Below are 16,289 nucleotides of genomic sequence, written 5' to 3' on the forward strand. Positions count from 1 at the left end.
TAGGGTGCCCTTCAAACAGTAGCGCCCACCACAGGGGCACAGTGAAGTGTGATTTCTCCCCAACTGGCTGTCATTCTTTCTGAAGCAGCAGTAATTGGTGGCAAATCAATGTACAAGTCAGAACTTTAAACAAAATAATAATGATATTAATAATAATAAGCAAGCTTGTAAAGCGCCTGGTTACACTCTCTAGCGTGTCCCTGTGCTTCGGCACAGCCTCGTCGCAAGCGCAATAGTAGGAATCAGTGTCCCGAAGACCCTATATGCGGACGAGCCAGATTTTCAGCGTCTTCCAAAAGAGTAACTCCGAGGGTTCATTTCGCAGAGAGAGGGGGAGTGTGTTCCAGTGCTTAGAGGCCAGATAGCTAAAAGAGCTAGCTCCCATTCTTGCTCTTTTTGCCCTAGGAATCTTGACCCGCCCGGTTTCAAAATATCTCAGATGTCTGGTCATAATGTAAGGCGTAAGAAATCACTTGTACAACAGAAATTGCAGTCCTACCCATCACCTCTAACATCTACAAGGTGGCAGTGCTCAGGAGGAACTGATCAGCAGCTCTTTGCTAGTCTTAATTGAATTTCAAAAGATAGCCCCGTCCTATTCTCCTCACTTCAATGACTGGACCACCACCCTCCAGCCACAGGAATACAGGTAGTACACTTCCACTGCCTTGGGAAGCTGTCCTCATTCCTCATATTGTGTCATGCTAAAACAGGAACATGAAGAATGTATCTATCTGGATTCATTGCTCAGATGCACTGACCTAGAGGCCTAGAACTACGTATTTACTGCGGTATATTGCACACAAACAAGCACTTGATGTACTCATTGGATGTCAGTGCAAGATTCTGGGTTACTCGTAGCAGTGGAACTTTTCACTCTCGGTAAGTAGGTCACACACTCACTGAAAAAGATAAAAAGGTATTGTAGCCCTCTGTCTGGCTTTCTCCTCCAGGCCACAGGATCGATCCATGCCCATCCAAACATAAGTCTGACTTGTTCTCTACTGGTGTTTTCTTATTTATCCACTTTATGGACTCTGTCTCTAGTTCACTGAGCTCAGTTGTGTGAATATTCTTGACTAACCATCTTCTGTCTTGCTATGTCCGCTGCCACTTCTGTCCACACTCACATTATTGCCATGATCATATCCCAGGTAAAAGCTGGAGCAACATCCGAGGCACGCGTAGGCCGTCCTAATGGCCTGAGGGGCCATACCCACTCACCTTTTGGACACTGTAAAGAATATTTTTCAGGCTGAGCAAAGGTCAGCCCGACAGACACACTTTATTTTCAGGTCAGGCAGCCAGGAGCTAGGCATGCACTAAATGCGCAGGCTCATGGCTGCCTAAGCTGAACTTTGCCGGGCTGAAGAAGTCACAGCTTCTATGGGCATGACATCTACAGCTTGGGAAAGCACCTGGAGGCCTTACCCCTCTTGATGAGAAGGAGCATCACTGACTGCCTCGGACCTGGGCACATCAGATTCTAAACCCTGAAGTGCCCAAGGCTGAGTGTCAGTCACTGACACCTCGTCACAGAGGTGGGTGGGGTCAGCAGTTTCACTGACCCCATCCCACTCTGTGATGAGTGAGGAACTGCTGCCTTCCCTCATTGACTGGTCTAAGGTCAGCCAATGAGGGAAGGGTGCAGTTCAACCCTCGTGGTATTTCTAAGGCAGAGCTACACAGGCAAGAACTAATATTATTATTATTTTTTTTAATATAATATTATTATTGAAGGTAAGGTATGACATTTGAAAAGCAATTTGCACATATGTTAGCAATCTGATTATGGTACAGGAAATTCTTGATACAAAAAGAAGTACAGGATAACATTTTCAGTCTCAATTCTAACATATTCAGGCCCCTGTGTCAGTAGTTTCCCTCGTCTTCGGAGGCTCGCATATCCCTTCCCTGTAGGTATTCCATTTTTCCCAAATCTGCGTACATTTGATGGGGCATCCCCTAGCTTAATATATGGACTTTTCGGTAACCATACACCAGTCCATGTCTTTACCCCATGCCCCTATACTCAGTGCGGTCTGAGCCTTCCAGAATCTCGCAATATTTCGCTTTGCCACCATCAACCCCAACGTTCCCCATATTCTTTCTTTGGAGCTCAGGTCGATCGTGCCCCAGGTTTTGAGGATTGCCAGCTTTATGTTGCATTCGATCCCCTGCCCCAAAACTCCTTCCATAAGTCTCACTACCGCCTTCCAGTCCCCTGGACAACTACACATTCCCAGAGTGTGTGGATAAAAGTTCCCTCCTGCCCTCATTGTCTTGTGCTGCCACCGTCTGATCAATATCCCATACGAAGAACAATTTTATATGTAATGTTTGGTGTGTGCGTGAATATATGGGAGTGAGTGTTGTGGATGGATGTTTGCATGCATGCGTGAATACATGAGTGTGAGTGTTTGCGTTTTCAACCGACCACCCCCCTCCCTGCTAATAGTACAGGCCGCCACTGATGAGGGCTTGTTGGCTTTAAAGAATTTTCCCATTTTCTTTACCATTGCGGTTTTGTGCAGTAGACATCAAAGGGTGTTTGCTTGTACCCTCCACTACCTTCTCAACAACCTTCTAGCGCCCCACCTCCATCCAATCTATGTGGGTATGGTCAGAAATCCATATGTCTGGAATGGCTGCTCTGGTGAAGAAACAGAGGAGAGTGCAGAATTGTTGTCATTTTATCTCTTCCTCCATTACTTAACGTGCCTCCAGGCAACTACACATTAGCTTTCCAGATCATGCAGCGATTCTGTAGGATCTCAAGCTTTGATGATACTAAACTCCAAAATGAGAACTGACAGATTGAGAAGTTGCTACTTCAAGACAACTTCTGGATTGCAGAAATCCGGAAATTTATAATAGAAGAATTTTAGCAAAATAAGGATTCCACTGATTTTGCTAAAAGCAACCCTATGTAATAGAATCACACCCTATGGAATTGCTCAATCTAAGCGAAAATGCGAAAAAGTATCAGCTTGTGAAGCAATGATAGCACTTTTTTATCCAAGCACACAATGGAGCGCTGAAAATATGAAAGAATGCCAAGAACACCCATAGGACATGTACAATGATGCGGAAATGCCACTATCGCTGAGGAAAGATGGTATGAGGAAAGGCAGTTTAAGGATAAGCTATTAGAATTATCAGCGGAGGAGACCGCTAACAAAAATAAGATAGTAAGACATGGAGATCCTGATTGGAATTTAGTAACAGATGAATCTAGTAGAATAGACACCGTACTTTTGGATCATTATATAAAATCAATGAAGCAGGTCATGACATTTAAAAAGGAGCGCTGGGTCACAGCACTCACCTTGGACATTTCAACTCCAGTCAAACAACCCACCCTACCCCCCAAAAAATGTTGTCCTATTTGGTGGGTTGTTGTATCTGCATTACCAGCCTACTCTGCACCCACAACAGGCTTCCCAGCGCTTTCAAACTGGAACCGTGGGCCAGACGGTCCACCACCTGGTCACCAAGGTCATAGTTCATCCCAGTCTTCCACCCATCCGGCCAGTACCTCCAAACCTCTCTAGTATGCCCTTATTAGTGCGCAGCTACCCTGTAGGAGGCAGGAATCAGACACTTGCTGCAAGGGTGGCAGCAAATCACACCGGACAAATGAATCCAGTAAATTGCCCAAAGGGGCTATTCCCCGCCATTTCTTTTCAACCCACTGCACCTGTTGCCTACTTCAGACCACTTCTTGGAGGTCCATATGTTCTTCTTCTGGCCAAAGAAGCCATAGAGAGGGCACCAGACATAGAAAATGGGGCTGAGAATTGTTCCTTCTACTTTCCTGTGCCGAAGAAGGAGGCCTCCATTGTATCCTAGATCCTCTCCCCCCTTAATACCTTTCTGTGCAAGGACAAATTCAAAATGCTCACCCTGGCCCAGCTTCACTGCACACTAGAGACTGGATGGTGGGGTTGGTTTTGCAGGATGCTTATTTTCACATCCCTGTCCTCCCGACCTGCGATTCACGATGGGCCACAAAGACATTCAGTTTACTGTGCTCCCCTTTGGCCATACCAGTGCCCCTCTGGTGTTCACAAAGGTGATGGGGTTGGTCACTGCCCATCCTATAAGATCGAGGGTACCAGTCTTATCCTACCTGGACTGCTAACCAGTGCTAAAGTGCATGTGCTCTCTACCCTAAACATGGTTTGATTGATACATCCCGATTGGCACATTTAATGTACTTATAAGTCCCTAGTAAAGTGCACTACATGTGCCCAGGGCCTGTAAATTAAATGCTACTAGTGGGACTGCAGCACTGTTTGTGCCACCCACTCAAGTAGCCCATAACCATCTCAGGCCTGCCATTGCAGAACCTGTGTGTGCAGCTTACACTGCCATGTCGATATGTCATTTAAAAACCCTTGCCAAGCTTCAGACCCCCCTTTTATTACATCTAAGTCACTGCTTAGGTCGGCCTCAGGCCCATAGGGCAGGGTGCTAAGTAATAACAAGCATTTACAATGCAATGGTCTCGGCATCATTAAAGGTAGAGCTATTGGCATTGCTCATGACATTTCTTTTTTTTTTCTTTAAATCATAAATAAATGGCATTGTCATTTACATTGCCAATACACAGCACTCTGCACTCAACAGCACACAGCACTCTGCACTCACTACTCTGCACTCACTACTCTGCACTCACTACTCTGCACTCTGCACTTACTACTCTGCACTCACTACTCTGCACTCACACTCTGAATTAACGCCTCCCTGCAGGTAATGTACGTTTTCCCCATTTTGTTGCAAACAAAACCCTTCAAATGTCCTAGGAGGCAGCACACTACAAAAATAATAATGGCGTGATTACAAGTGCGCATGCTTCTAAGGCACCCTACCAGCAGTGTGTCGCCCTGTCCGGCCCGGGAAGAGCCCTGCTATCTTATCGAGCCACTCACTCTGCCAGGTCTGTAAGAATGGACCTGGAGGTGAGACATGCACACAGACGTTTTAAGGCATGGGCCAAGTGGGCTCTGGCCCAGTGCCCCTGCCTTTTAGGGGCCTCCCTGATAGAGGCAACCCTGTTCTACAGAGTCTTTCCTTGATGATCTTGAATAATTCTTAAACAGATTGTTTTAAATAAAGTTTTCCTTTATTTTTAATGTGGTGTGCGATGTAAGAGTATATTACAGACATTTTGCAGATAAATGTGTTTATGTTTTATGCTACATGACCTCTCCTAAGAGAAATAGGAGGGTGTCATAGAGATTATTTGCAATAATATTAGTGAGCTGATGCTGTGTTACAATATTGTCTCTATCCCTGAATATTAGATGCAAGCACATTCACAATGTGGATGTGTGTGCATGTGCACTCAGTGACCTGGCCAAGGAGGGCACGAAAAAGCTGAAATAAGATAATAAATTAAAGGTTGTTCGAACAAGGGGCTCCAAAATACGTCTAGCCCTGGGCCCCAAAAATCCTTAAAATGTCCCTGCATGCACACCCTGTAATCTGGGGGGCATACCTAGCAGGTCCTGTAGGAAGTGTGCTGGGCACATTGGCTGGCGGAAGCAAGCCCTGGGAGGAAATGGACGACCCATGGGCTTTAACGGGTCTTAATATCAACGTGCACTTAATAGACTAACAGCATAAAATCATTCTGGAAGGCAGCAGTATGTGTTCAGAGGATCGTGTGGCAAGAGGAAAGGAAAGTGCTCCATCTGGAAAGTACGTTTGTTCTGTCCTTGAATGATATATTAATGATACACATATTTCATCATTTTTTCACATATAGATATATTACGGACTGGTGTGCAGAACCTTGGGGCATTCATCTCGAGTAAAATAACCCCGCATCACCCCCGCCCCTCGCCACCACCCATCCACCAGGCGCTTCAATGGAGCACAGCCCCGCGGGTCACCGGCGTGGGGGGGGGGGTGGGGGGTGGGGAGGGTGGTCATTCATGGTCAGTGGTCTGTCTTCACATACGGACTGAAAGCCACACCGTCTGTCACACGGGACCTCACAGAGCCCTCTGGTTCTAAATCTTATCATTCATACCAAACCGGAAAACCAGGAATTATCGCTTTATACATCCAGCTACACCGGAAACAATGATACATTAGGTCGCAAAGCAATGTTTCCAAATGCACTGCAGAACCCAAAAAATAGGGGTCATATTATGTATCTGTATCTCATAACGTGTAGAATATATGCGACTAACACATTAAAACAGTGCAAATACCAGTAACAAAACATATTCTGCGGTGCCTGCCCAAATCTCGGAACACAGTTACTGCAAACCGAAAATACTGTGTGAGGTGGTATGGCCAGCTGGCTCAGACCGATGGAATTATTAGAGATGATGGTCGACGACCCCCCCCCACACACACACACACATACATACTACCCCCCCGCCTCCCCTCAACCCCCACCACCACCAGTGCACATACACGGTATGAATGGAACGAGGAAAAGGCTGAAATACACCATTGTCATAGCTAGTATTTCCTCTAACCATTCATAATTTGGTGCAGAAAATTGGAACGTATTTAGGGATTAATGCAAGACATTTGTGTGTGCAATTATTGCGCAGAACAGCCAAACTGACTTGGAGGGGGAAAAGTGTTTAAGCCTCAACAAAATATGTTTGAATCTTAACAGAATATAGCTGAGCTTCCCCCAATTCGCCTGTTCACTGTCAGAGACATCTCATCTCCCAAGGCCCTTAACTCTCCTTGAGGTAGTTCCGAATTTGCCTAATTTAGGGCACTTGAGTCTATTTTCTTTAGAAAATAGCCCAGTGCTAAAGTTGATCTCTTCAGTTCAGGCACCGCATCCACCATATCGCAGCGGACACTTTACATCTCAATCGGAGATTGCAACTAACACAATGAGTTGATTATGCCTAACAAAGTGCTGTGAAGTGGTGGTAAAGGGGCGCGTAGGCGCTATAGAAAACAAAATAAACACGCACGCAAATAAATAAATACATAAATAAAGATTTAGAAATTATATTTGTGGCATCCCTCGCGTTGCTGTAGCTGTTAGTGAAGCGTGCTAGGCTACCCCTTTGCCCCCAGACCCCCACTGAGTAGCCCGAACATGCTGCAGGTGACTCTGGGTGTACTGTAAGCATATTTCCCAGTCGGTGGTCGGCATTACATATGTGGCTGCCGGATGCCTCCTCAGGGCAGCTGCCCAGCACCTCAGTCCAGGGCTGTCGAACTCAGAGCCTGACGGACGGTACCGGCCACGCGGACACACAGGCACGCGACCTGGGGCTTCCGTGAAGAGGCGCTCTGGGACAAAATAAACAAGCACACAAATAAATAAATACATAAATAAATGTTTATAAATTATATTGGAGGCATCCCTCGTGATGCTGTAGCTGTTAGTGAAGCGTGCTAGGCTACCCCTTTACCCCCAGCCCCCCACTGAGTAGCCCGAACATGCTGCAGGTGACTCTGGGTGTACTGTAAGCGTATTTCCCAGTCGGTGGTCGGCATTACATATGTGGCTGCCGGATGCCTCCTCAGGGCAGCTGCCCAGCACTGCAGTCCAGTGCTGTCAAACCCAGAGCCTGACGGACGGTACCGGCCAGACGGACACACAGGCACGCGACCTGGGGCGGGACCCGGCGCGTGTGGGCTGTACCTGTGCTCGGCGAGGTGCTGGCGGGGTTTCTCTCACAGCCGCAGCTGGCGGGGCTGCTAGAGCGCCAGGTGACGAGGAGCGTCCCGCTTGCCGGCCGGCGTCCCCATCCTCTTCCAGGGCTCCTGCCGGCGGCGTCCCCATCCTCTTCGAGGGCTCCACCGAGAAAGGCGACGTGTGGGACCGGCCAAGTCTCCGAAGGGAAATAAACAAGAAAAAAAAAAGAGCAGGAAAATGGCGGCAGCAAAGCCCCATCTCTTTCGGATTCGGGGGCGTGTATTTGTTGTTTTGAGTGACGGATGACGTCACTGGCGAAAGAACAGCAAAATGTACGCCCCGTATCCGAAATAGACGGGGCTTGTTTGGAGTGACTCCCTTCTCCTCCAATGGCTGGCCTCCGTTTAGGAAGCCAGCCAATGGAGGAGAGGTGGAGGAGAGAGGCGGGTTCCAAGCCCCGTCTGCGAAAGCGCAGCCTTTAGGTCCTCGACCTAAAAAGGTAGGACATGTACTTTTACGTTGTATATGTCCTGGTAGCGAAACAAAAACCAAACTTGTTTTTCACTACTGTGAGGCCTACCGCCCTCATAGATTAATATTGGGGATTCCTTATTACATTTAATAAGCTTTAATTCCTAATAGAGAGAATGTAGATCTGTCATGTTTAATGCCTATGGGATAGTAATGATAAATCCTTGTTATGGTAAAGTTGGATTTGTTGTTACTATTCTGAAAATGCCACTTTTAGAAAGTTAAAAGAACAAATGATGGCCGGAATGCTAAACAAACCAAACGTTTACCCCTAGTCACAGATCTGGGTTTAGTCCATCTATTTTTTGATCACAACGCCACCCCAATTTGGACCCAGCCATATGCAAATCAGTCTTGACCCTGCTCCCCGTGGGAACCGTCCAACTTGAACTGCCAGGCCAGGTCCTCCCTGGACCGGAAACAACCATCCTGTGACCGGTTTCGGGGTATCACCCATCATCAGCCTGGCGTTGAAGGCCTTTTTCCTCTACATCAAGGGACAGCTGCTGCAGGTTTTCCTGCGCAACACCACATACCACAACAAATAAGGCAGCTTGTGGTCTTGGGTCCTGTGCCAAGAGACTCTCTGCCTCTGGACCTGCCTGAATCATTACACGATCTTTCTGGTGGTAAACTACCTAGCGGGATCTTTAAACACCAGGACGAACAAACCCTGACGGTGGCACCTAGAGGACCACAAATGGCAGTTACACCCAGAGGTGGCCCAGGACATCTTCCAACAGTGAGGAGATGCCTCGCTCGATCTCTTCGCCACCACGGAGAATGCGCAATGTCAACACTTTTGCTTGCTGGAGTACCCAAGCAGGCTGTCTCTTGGAGACTGATTCTGTAGAGTGGAGCGTAGGACTGCCATTTGCCTTTGCATCGCTACCTCTACTGCCCCGAGTTCTGAAGATTTGACTGCCCCGAGTGGCTCCAGATTTAGTCAGGAGAGTGTGGTGCTTGGAGCTTCTGAGGATGAGCATCCATCCTCCGATCAGGGTGCCACTTCAGGAGGATTTCCTCTCCCAATAGAAGGGCAGAGTTATGTACCCAGGCCTGCACAACCCGCACCTTCATGCCTGGAGATTGACTGATAACAGTTGATCGACTTTGACCTACCTCCTGAGGGAGTTGATGTAATCTTGGCAGCCAGGTGTCTTTCAAAAAAGCCTGCTCATGCTGAATGGTGGGACAAATTTATTGTTTGGTGCAGTAACAATCAGTTGACCTGGTACAGGTAAAACTGTTGGATATCTTGTTGTTTGCATAGTTGTTAGCCCAGCAAGGACTAGCTCTGACCATAGTTAAAGGCTAGTTATCAAGCCTTTCTGCCTTTTTTCATCTGCCCTGCCAACCTTCCTTTTTCAAACCATCGTCTGTGATGCATTTTCTAAACAGTTTATAACATATTTCCACCTAAGCCCTTTGTTTGGACCCCAATGGGCACTCCGATTTAACATACCAGGGCATATTGGGAGGACAATCAGATCTTTGTGGGAATCTCTTGGGATAAGAAGGGCAAAGCGGTGCAGAAACGGACCATCTCTCGATGGCTAGTCTCCTGCATGAAGGCCTGCTACGCATTGGCTATTCAGCCTCCTCCTGGATGCCTAAGGTCCTACTCTGCCAAGGCTGCCACCACTGAATTGGCACACCAAGTACAAAGTTAAAAAGGTTGAGACAATCCCCTAGCAAAAATCTTGGCAATTTGTATTGTTTTTGACAATTTGCTGCATTGTGTAGAATTAATTCTTCTCTTTTTCCCATTTTCTCTTTCAAATAATATGAAAATTCATTCTTTGTATTGTCAGTTATAACTGAATTTTAATGTGAAGTAATGAAAGTGTGCAACAGTGCATACAGTTCTATTGTAAAAGACCACATACTTATTACAAGTAAGGTGGAGGTGTGGATCTCGTGGTCCATGAAGGCCAGAGCAAAGGTTTGATCTAGATAGCTGAAGTTTGGAATTAAGTTCCATCTCAACTAAGATCTGTGATTGAATATGGCCTTTTTCATAGAGATGTGGATGTTCTCTCTGGTCATTGGTATTTCAAAGACCAAAGACTGCAGCTTCTTCTGGGTTTTAGAATCTTATGTACATTGTGAGTAATGATGTAGATATATATATATATATATATATATATATATATATATATATATATATATATATATATATATATATATATAGTAGTATATTATTGATAAGGTCTTTTTTGGTACTATTACAGTCGGTTCTTCTGGTCATATTTGAGTAAAGAGTGTCTAGAGAAGAACTACCAGAATGGTAAAAGTCCAATGGCAAAAACCTCCACAATATCCCGGTTTATAGATTATCGGAAACAAAAGTCTTAAAGGACATCTGCATTCTTCAAGGGATTTAGAGATGATACTAGAGTCTAGAGTTGTCAAGTCTCACCCATTATTCACCATGTAAGGCTGGACTTTAGCCCAGGTAGAAAAAAATAAATATTTAAATTTTATGAATACACAAAAGCCATCCCAGTAGTGTACTAACAAGAGAAGAAGCAGTATTAAAGATTTCTGGATCAGATGATGAATAAATAAGGGTTATGCCGCAGATCATGTCTTTATTTCAGTATTACCATACTTGTTCGTAGTTGGTGGATTTTTCTCTTGATGCACTTTCCTTCATGCTTTTCTTGATGCTAGGTTCAGCGTCTCTCAGTTGGGTGCATTCCCCGCTCCATGATCGTAGTTCTGGAAGATGATTTGGTGGACAGTTGCAAGTCTGGTGAGCATAATACACACCCATTTCCAGAAATACATAAGAACTACCAATTTCAATTTTAAGTATGTTAAATAATCAATATCTGGTGTACTTTAGTTCATAAATAAGTATTAATGTCTTGTGGCTGACTTGTATAGATGCATGTTGATTTAAATATTGGTAGTGTAGACCTTCTAGGTGAAATAGATGGTCCCAAAATACATAAATCCTCCGATAGTTTGGTTTTAACAAGACTTTTAATGTACTTCTTACACCTTTGCTTCTGTGTCAATCAACAGTGTAAATGCTAATGGTTGGTTCTGTTGAGAAAGGTAGAATTACTTCCACCAGGAAAACCAATCAATTGCATACAGTCAACCTTGAATATCGTACAAACACAAGAAACAATAAGACTGATGTTATAGACTCAAAATGTGATCTAGAAGTTTACCTGATTTGGATTTTCATGGTACATATGGAGGATTTTCGGAGTCTATTGGAATCCCTCCCCTCCTTATAGCAACCAAAAGGCCCATGTATACAGGCTACTCTGAAATATATTCATAGTACTGAAGAAGACCCTGGGTGATGTTTTACAATTACACTCTGAGACTAGAGGTCGAAACGTCGACGTACAGATCAGGCATTCTGTACTAGTATTACACATATCGGTGCTAAATAATAAGGCTATATGTGTTAATATGCATGCTAAGTCTATACGGATGCAGAATTAAGTGTTTTCTACTATGTGTATTGTGAATGTTAAACGTTTGGATTGTGTCTACGTAATTATATGGCACATTTATGTATGTAAAGGTATATGTTGTTGAATTGTCTTTTGTTTTTACATATTTGTATTTGTAGTGTTGCATACGATATATGACTACCATTGATTTGTTTCCCTAGCGGTCAGGACACATGTAAAAAGTCTTGAAGCAATTCTAACTTTCTCGACAGAATCAACCATTAGCATATACTGTTCTAGTTCCCCAGGTTCTGTGAGATACTGGCATACCCCGTCAATCTTCAGTGATCTTTATCAATCAAAAGCAACATTTGTGTATTTGTAAGATTGTTCATGAATCTTTAGATTTGTTTTATTTATTTTTTGAGTTTTATATAGCGCAAACCTGACCCGAGGGTACCAGAGTGCTTTACAAAATTTAAACAAGCATCATTTATGAGGAATACACAAGAAAAATAGTAGGCATACGCAGTAATAATATACAATAGAAGTTGGAACAGATGGTGGATAAATTTCAGAGGTAGAGATTGTAGTTTTTTTCAGGGGTTGGAGGACTAAATTATCACTTATTTCCAGTGGTAGTAATGCTCGGGATCTTTGGTGGTTAAAAATAAAGTGCATAAAAAGCAAGGAGGGTGTATTCAGGTATTTATTGAGAAGAAATAATTTGGTTTTTATAGCAATGACTAATTGTTGAGTAGTTCCTGTGGTAAAGCATTCCAAATTCTAGGTGCATTCCTAGAGAGAGAACGGACGAGTGATTCTTCTTTTCTTTCTTAATTTTGGGAGGAATTAGAGTAGAGTGTTTGAGCTTCCCAGAGGCCTCTTTCGTCCAGCTTTTGATAGTTTGTTTGCAAGGTACTTTGTTTTTTCAGTTTAAGGGACTTTGTGGGTTATGCAGACTGTTTTGAATATGATTGTTGCTTCAATTGGTAGCCATTTTAGTTTCTTAAGTGTGGGAGTGATGTGATCATAGCGCCTCTTCCTAGAAAGAAATCTAGCCACTGCATGAGCATAGACTTCATAGGGATAAGGTTCTTTTTTGGAGTAGGAGGGATTGTTGCATTACCTAGTCCAGCTTGGAGAGGACTGGAGATTGTATTACATACAGTCTTTAGATTGTCAAAGGGGGTGAAGGGTTTGATTTAGATTTTCTAATTTACTTATTTATTTTGGGTGTTTCAGCATGTGCAAGGCCTTTTTTGCTGAGGCATTTATATAGTCTTTTATGCTGAGGTTTTTGTCAAGTGTAATCCCTAGCAACTGAACAGAGTTGGAGATAGATAGTTTACAGTTTAATGCATTGAGGTTGCAAAGCCAGTTATGGATAGCAAAGGACTTTTCCTTTGGCTGGATGGGGAGGAGTTTTGATTGTTGGGGTTGAGCTTTAACTGGTTGTTGGTCAGGCAGGATTGTGCCATGGAGAGACTATTGTTCAGGTGCTGGATGTCGCTATACGACGAGATTGTGGGACTGATACTGCTTGTGAGGTGGAATTGTTTAATTTGATGAAGTGGGATCATTGGTTCAGGTATGAGGCGAACCACTGAAGGACAAACCACGGATGCCTGTATGCCATGAGAGGGTGTTTAGGAGAATGTTGTGGTTAACCGTATCAAAGGCCGCTGAGAGGCCCAGGAGGATTAAGATGCAGGCCTCACCATTGTCTAGAAAACTATGTATGTTATCAGTAATTGTCTGGATTTCAGTTTCTGTACTGCAGCCTTTCCTGAACCCAGATTGAAAAGTGTCAAGTAGGCTGACATTTTCAATGTGGGTGTTAAGTTGTGAAAGCACACCTCTTTCAATACATTTGGCAAGGAGAGGGAGGTTAGTTATAGGTCTGTAGTGTTCACTCTGTGGTTGTAAACATAATATGCGTCTGCAGCACTGGTTCTTAAGCAATGATATGCGTTGATTGTTTCTTGTGCTCGTTTACTTCATTTACCTGGTGTCCAATGCTGATTAGGGAATGCTTTGTTTAGTGGTGGAACTGAACATAAGGTGCCCAACTGTTTAACTGTCTTGCATTGCAAAAGGTAGAAAAACATCTCCACCTTCTTTAACACTTCTATGGTGTGAACAAATCATAGCAAACACTAGGAGATGATGGATGGAGCGCTGAAGCTTTTCAGACACTCACTGCCAGTCACAGATCTGGGTTGAACCATCATCGCTCTTTAGCGCACTTCACTTGTGCTTTGGTGTACTACAAGAGTACACTGTAGCACACTGAAGCCACTACTGGGTCTTTCCTTGGTCTTCGTTTCTAAAGAATTGTCTTTCTCAAATTGAATCTGTGGTTACCATATTAATTATTTTACCATGCCACTTGTGGACAATCTTTCATCATCAGCAATTGCAGATGATTATAGTTTTTTAGGCAGTTTTTCTTCTTCGATTAAATTAGATAACAGTTGTTTGAGGTAATTGTTGTGCATTCCATTTTATGGCTAGTCTGCTTCCCATTAACTCTCCAAACTAATAGCCCCTTTAGACTTTGTAGGCACGAATATGACCTTCTGTATGAGATGCTTGCAGTATTTCTGTGCCTTCAGCCACAATGTTGCTGAGGTTTGGTTAAGCGACATTGTTGTTACCTTCTGTATTCCTATTATATGGCCACTTTTTAAGCGGGATTTAGTGTGTAGCAGCTTATGTTCATTGGAGACGAATGTTACCCTGTGCATGTTGAGCACAGAAATCCAGCAGCACTTCAGAAATCTGTGATGCAAGGTGAAAACGTAACCGTCACTGAATAGTAGGGATATCACAGGGTTGTTGTATTGGATGACTCCAAATATTACAAGAATGTGATTGGCAGCAAATAGTAACAACTAGGGTTTGATATACTGCTCTGCAGTTTCTAAGCACTGTAGAAGTGATGATATTAGCCAGTTTCAAGATGCCTAATTTACCTATTGGCTAGTTTGCTTCTAGTCAAGTTAATTGTACTGCATATACTCACCTTAGAAAGTTAGAAAGCTTAGTCGACCTTGTTAGGATTAAAACCTGTGACTAGCTTTCAACTCACTGAGCTATCCAGATGGCATAACTCCGAGATCAGTGACTTGGTTATAGCGACAGCATTGTGTTGGTATGGATGCAGAGCCATAAATATTTGGCAAGATTGTGGTTGACCGCTAATATTAAGTTTTATTATATCCAGCACTTCATACCACACTTCTGCTGTGTCAAAGCACTGTAAATAACACTTATTACCTTTAGCCATTTATTTATACTCCATTTACCTGCTTCAGAAGGATGGAAGGCTGAGTCCGATTTGCCAGGAATTTGTTACTTCCAGATTACTGCATGTTTCAGTGGTGAGCGTTCTCGTCTCTGATCCATCCTGAGCCACTTTAAAAAAAATAAAAAATTACAGGGGTGCCCCCTTCTACCAAGGATCCCTCCCCCCTACGACCCCAACACATTTCGTCACCTTCAGCTACTACGATGTTTAATTAGGCAATGCAGTGCAGACAGCGAAATGCTGGTCAACTAAAAAACAGCAGCACAAAGTCTGCATACCCTTTGGGACATGACCAAAGAATGTGAAAATATGATCCAAGGTTGCTACAATCTCTCAAGCAGAGTTTGCTAGCATGTGTCCTATCCGGCTTGGGGATTTAAAGTGCCTGATGTCCATTTTTTATTGACAGAGACTGTATGTGTCTATTTATCTCCTAATATGTTGTCTGAGCACTGTAGCCCCAAACATTTTTCTAATTTCTGCTGATTTTTCTTATACACTTGCCTTTTACTCCTCCCGTCCACTCTTTTAAATAAGATAGGATGCTGACAACTGACCTCTGACAGCTAACAACAACTTTAATTTATTTGTTTGGGTACAGGCCATAGTTTCACTTTTTTTTTTTAATTTAAAATATTTTATTGAACAAAAGCAGAGTAAGTAATCAATTGGCAGTCATGAGGTACAAAAATTGACATAGAGGGTATACATTACAGCGGTGCATCACAAGTGCGAGTTCAGGGAGGACCAGTCCTGGTCATCGCCATTTCAGTTGTAGGGGAAGTACAAAGTTCGCCTCTATATATATTCCAATGACCCCACTTCTTATCCCAAGTTCCAGGACACCTGACCTTGTACACAGTTTTTTCAGACAACATACATGTATCCATTGCAGCGACCCATCTGATCAAGAGCGGAGTATTAGGCGAGCATAGTTTCACTTTTTATGGTTGAACTCAAGCTTTTGTTTTTGCAACGGCTAGAAGGTGGGATATTTTTTTTAATTAATTGAAGAGCAAGTTGGAGTCCTTGTTGAAGAAGCAAACCTAGAATTGCTGTTAACAGTTGTGAACCCCGAGGAGAACAGGAGGTGCCTCTTAGTGGTGTTGACTGTTTTAGTGAAAATTACTCTGCTTTCACTAGGAAAACAAGCGTATCAATTTTTGGCTCCTTATAACTGGTTTTGTTTCAGGTGATGACTTGACTGTATATGGTGTGGTGATGCACAGGTGGAAACCCTTTTGTCTTGACAAGCGCTGCGATCTGGAGATTGTACTCAAAGCCAACTTCATTGTCGTTAATAACCAGCAGCCCACTGGGGTCATTATCAATGAAGAAGTACGTAAGGAGTATGAAGACTTCTGGGACAAGCATAAAAGTGATCCTTTAGCAGGTG

General features: G+C 43.7%; 1 protein-coding gene across 3 annotated transcripts in view; it reads left to right on the forward strand.

Moving 5' to 3' along the window:
* Positions 1-16,289, forward strand: part of MCM9 (minichromosome maintenance 9 homologous recombination repair factor) — a 352,109-nt gene that overhangs the window by 79,230 nt on the left and 256,590 nt on the right. For 2 of the 3 annotated variants that reach the window (XM_078648476.1, XM_078648478.1), the window contains exons 4-5: positions 10,838-10,919; positions 16,086-16,286. In XM_078648476.1, the coding sequence (XP_078504602.1) occupies positions 10,838-10,919; positions 16,086-16,286 (283 nt within the window). The remainder of the gene's footprint in view (positions 1-10,837; positions 10,920-16,085; positions 16,287-16,289) is intronic. The other variant, XM_078648477.1, reaches the window with a different exon arrangement.

Source organism: Lissotriton helveticus, chromosome 6 (assembly GCF_964261635.1).
Source record: "Lissotriton helveticus chromosome 6, aLisHel1.1, whole genome shotgun sequence".
Classification (NCBI taxonomy): domain Eukaryota; kingdom Metazoa; phylum Chordata; class Amphibia; order Caudata; family Salamandridae; genus Lissotriton; species Lissotriton helveticus.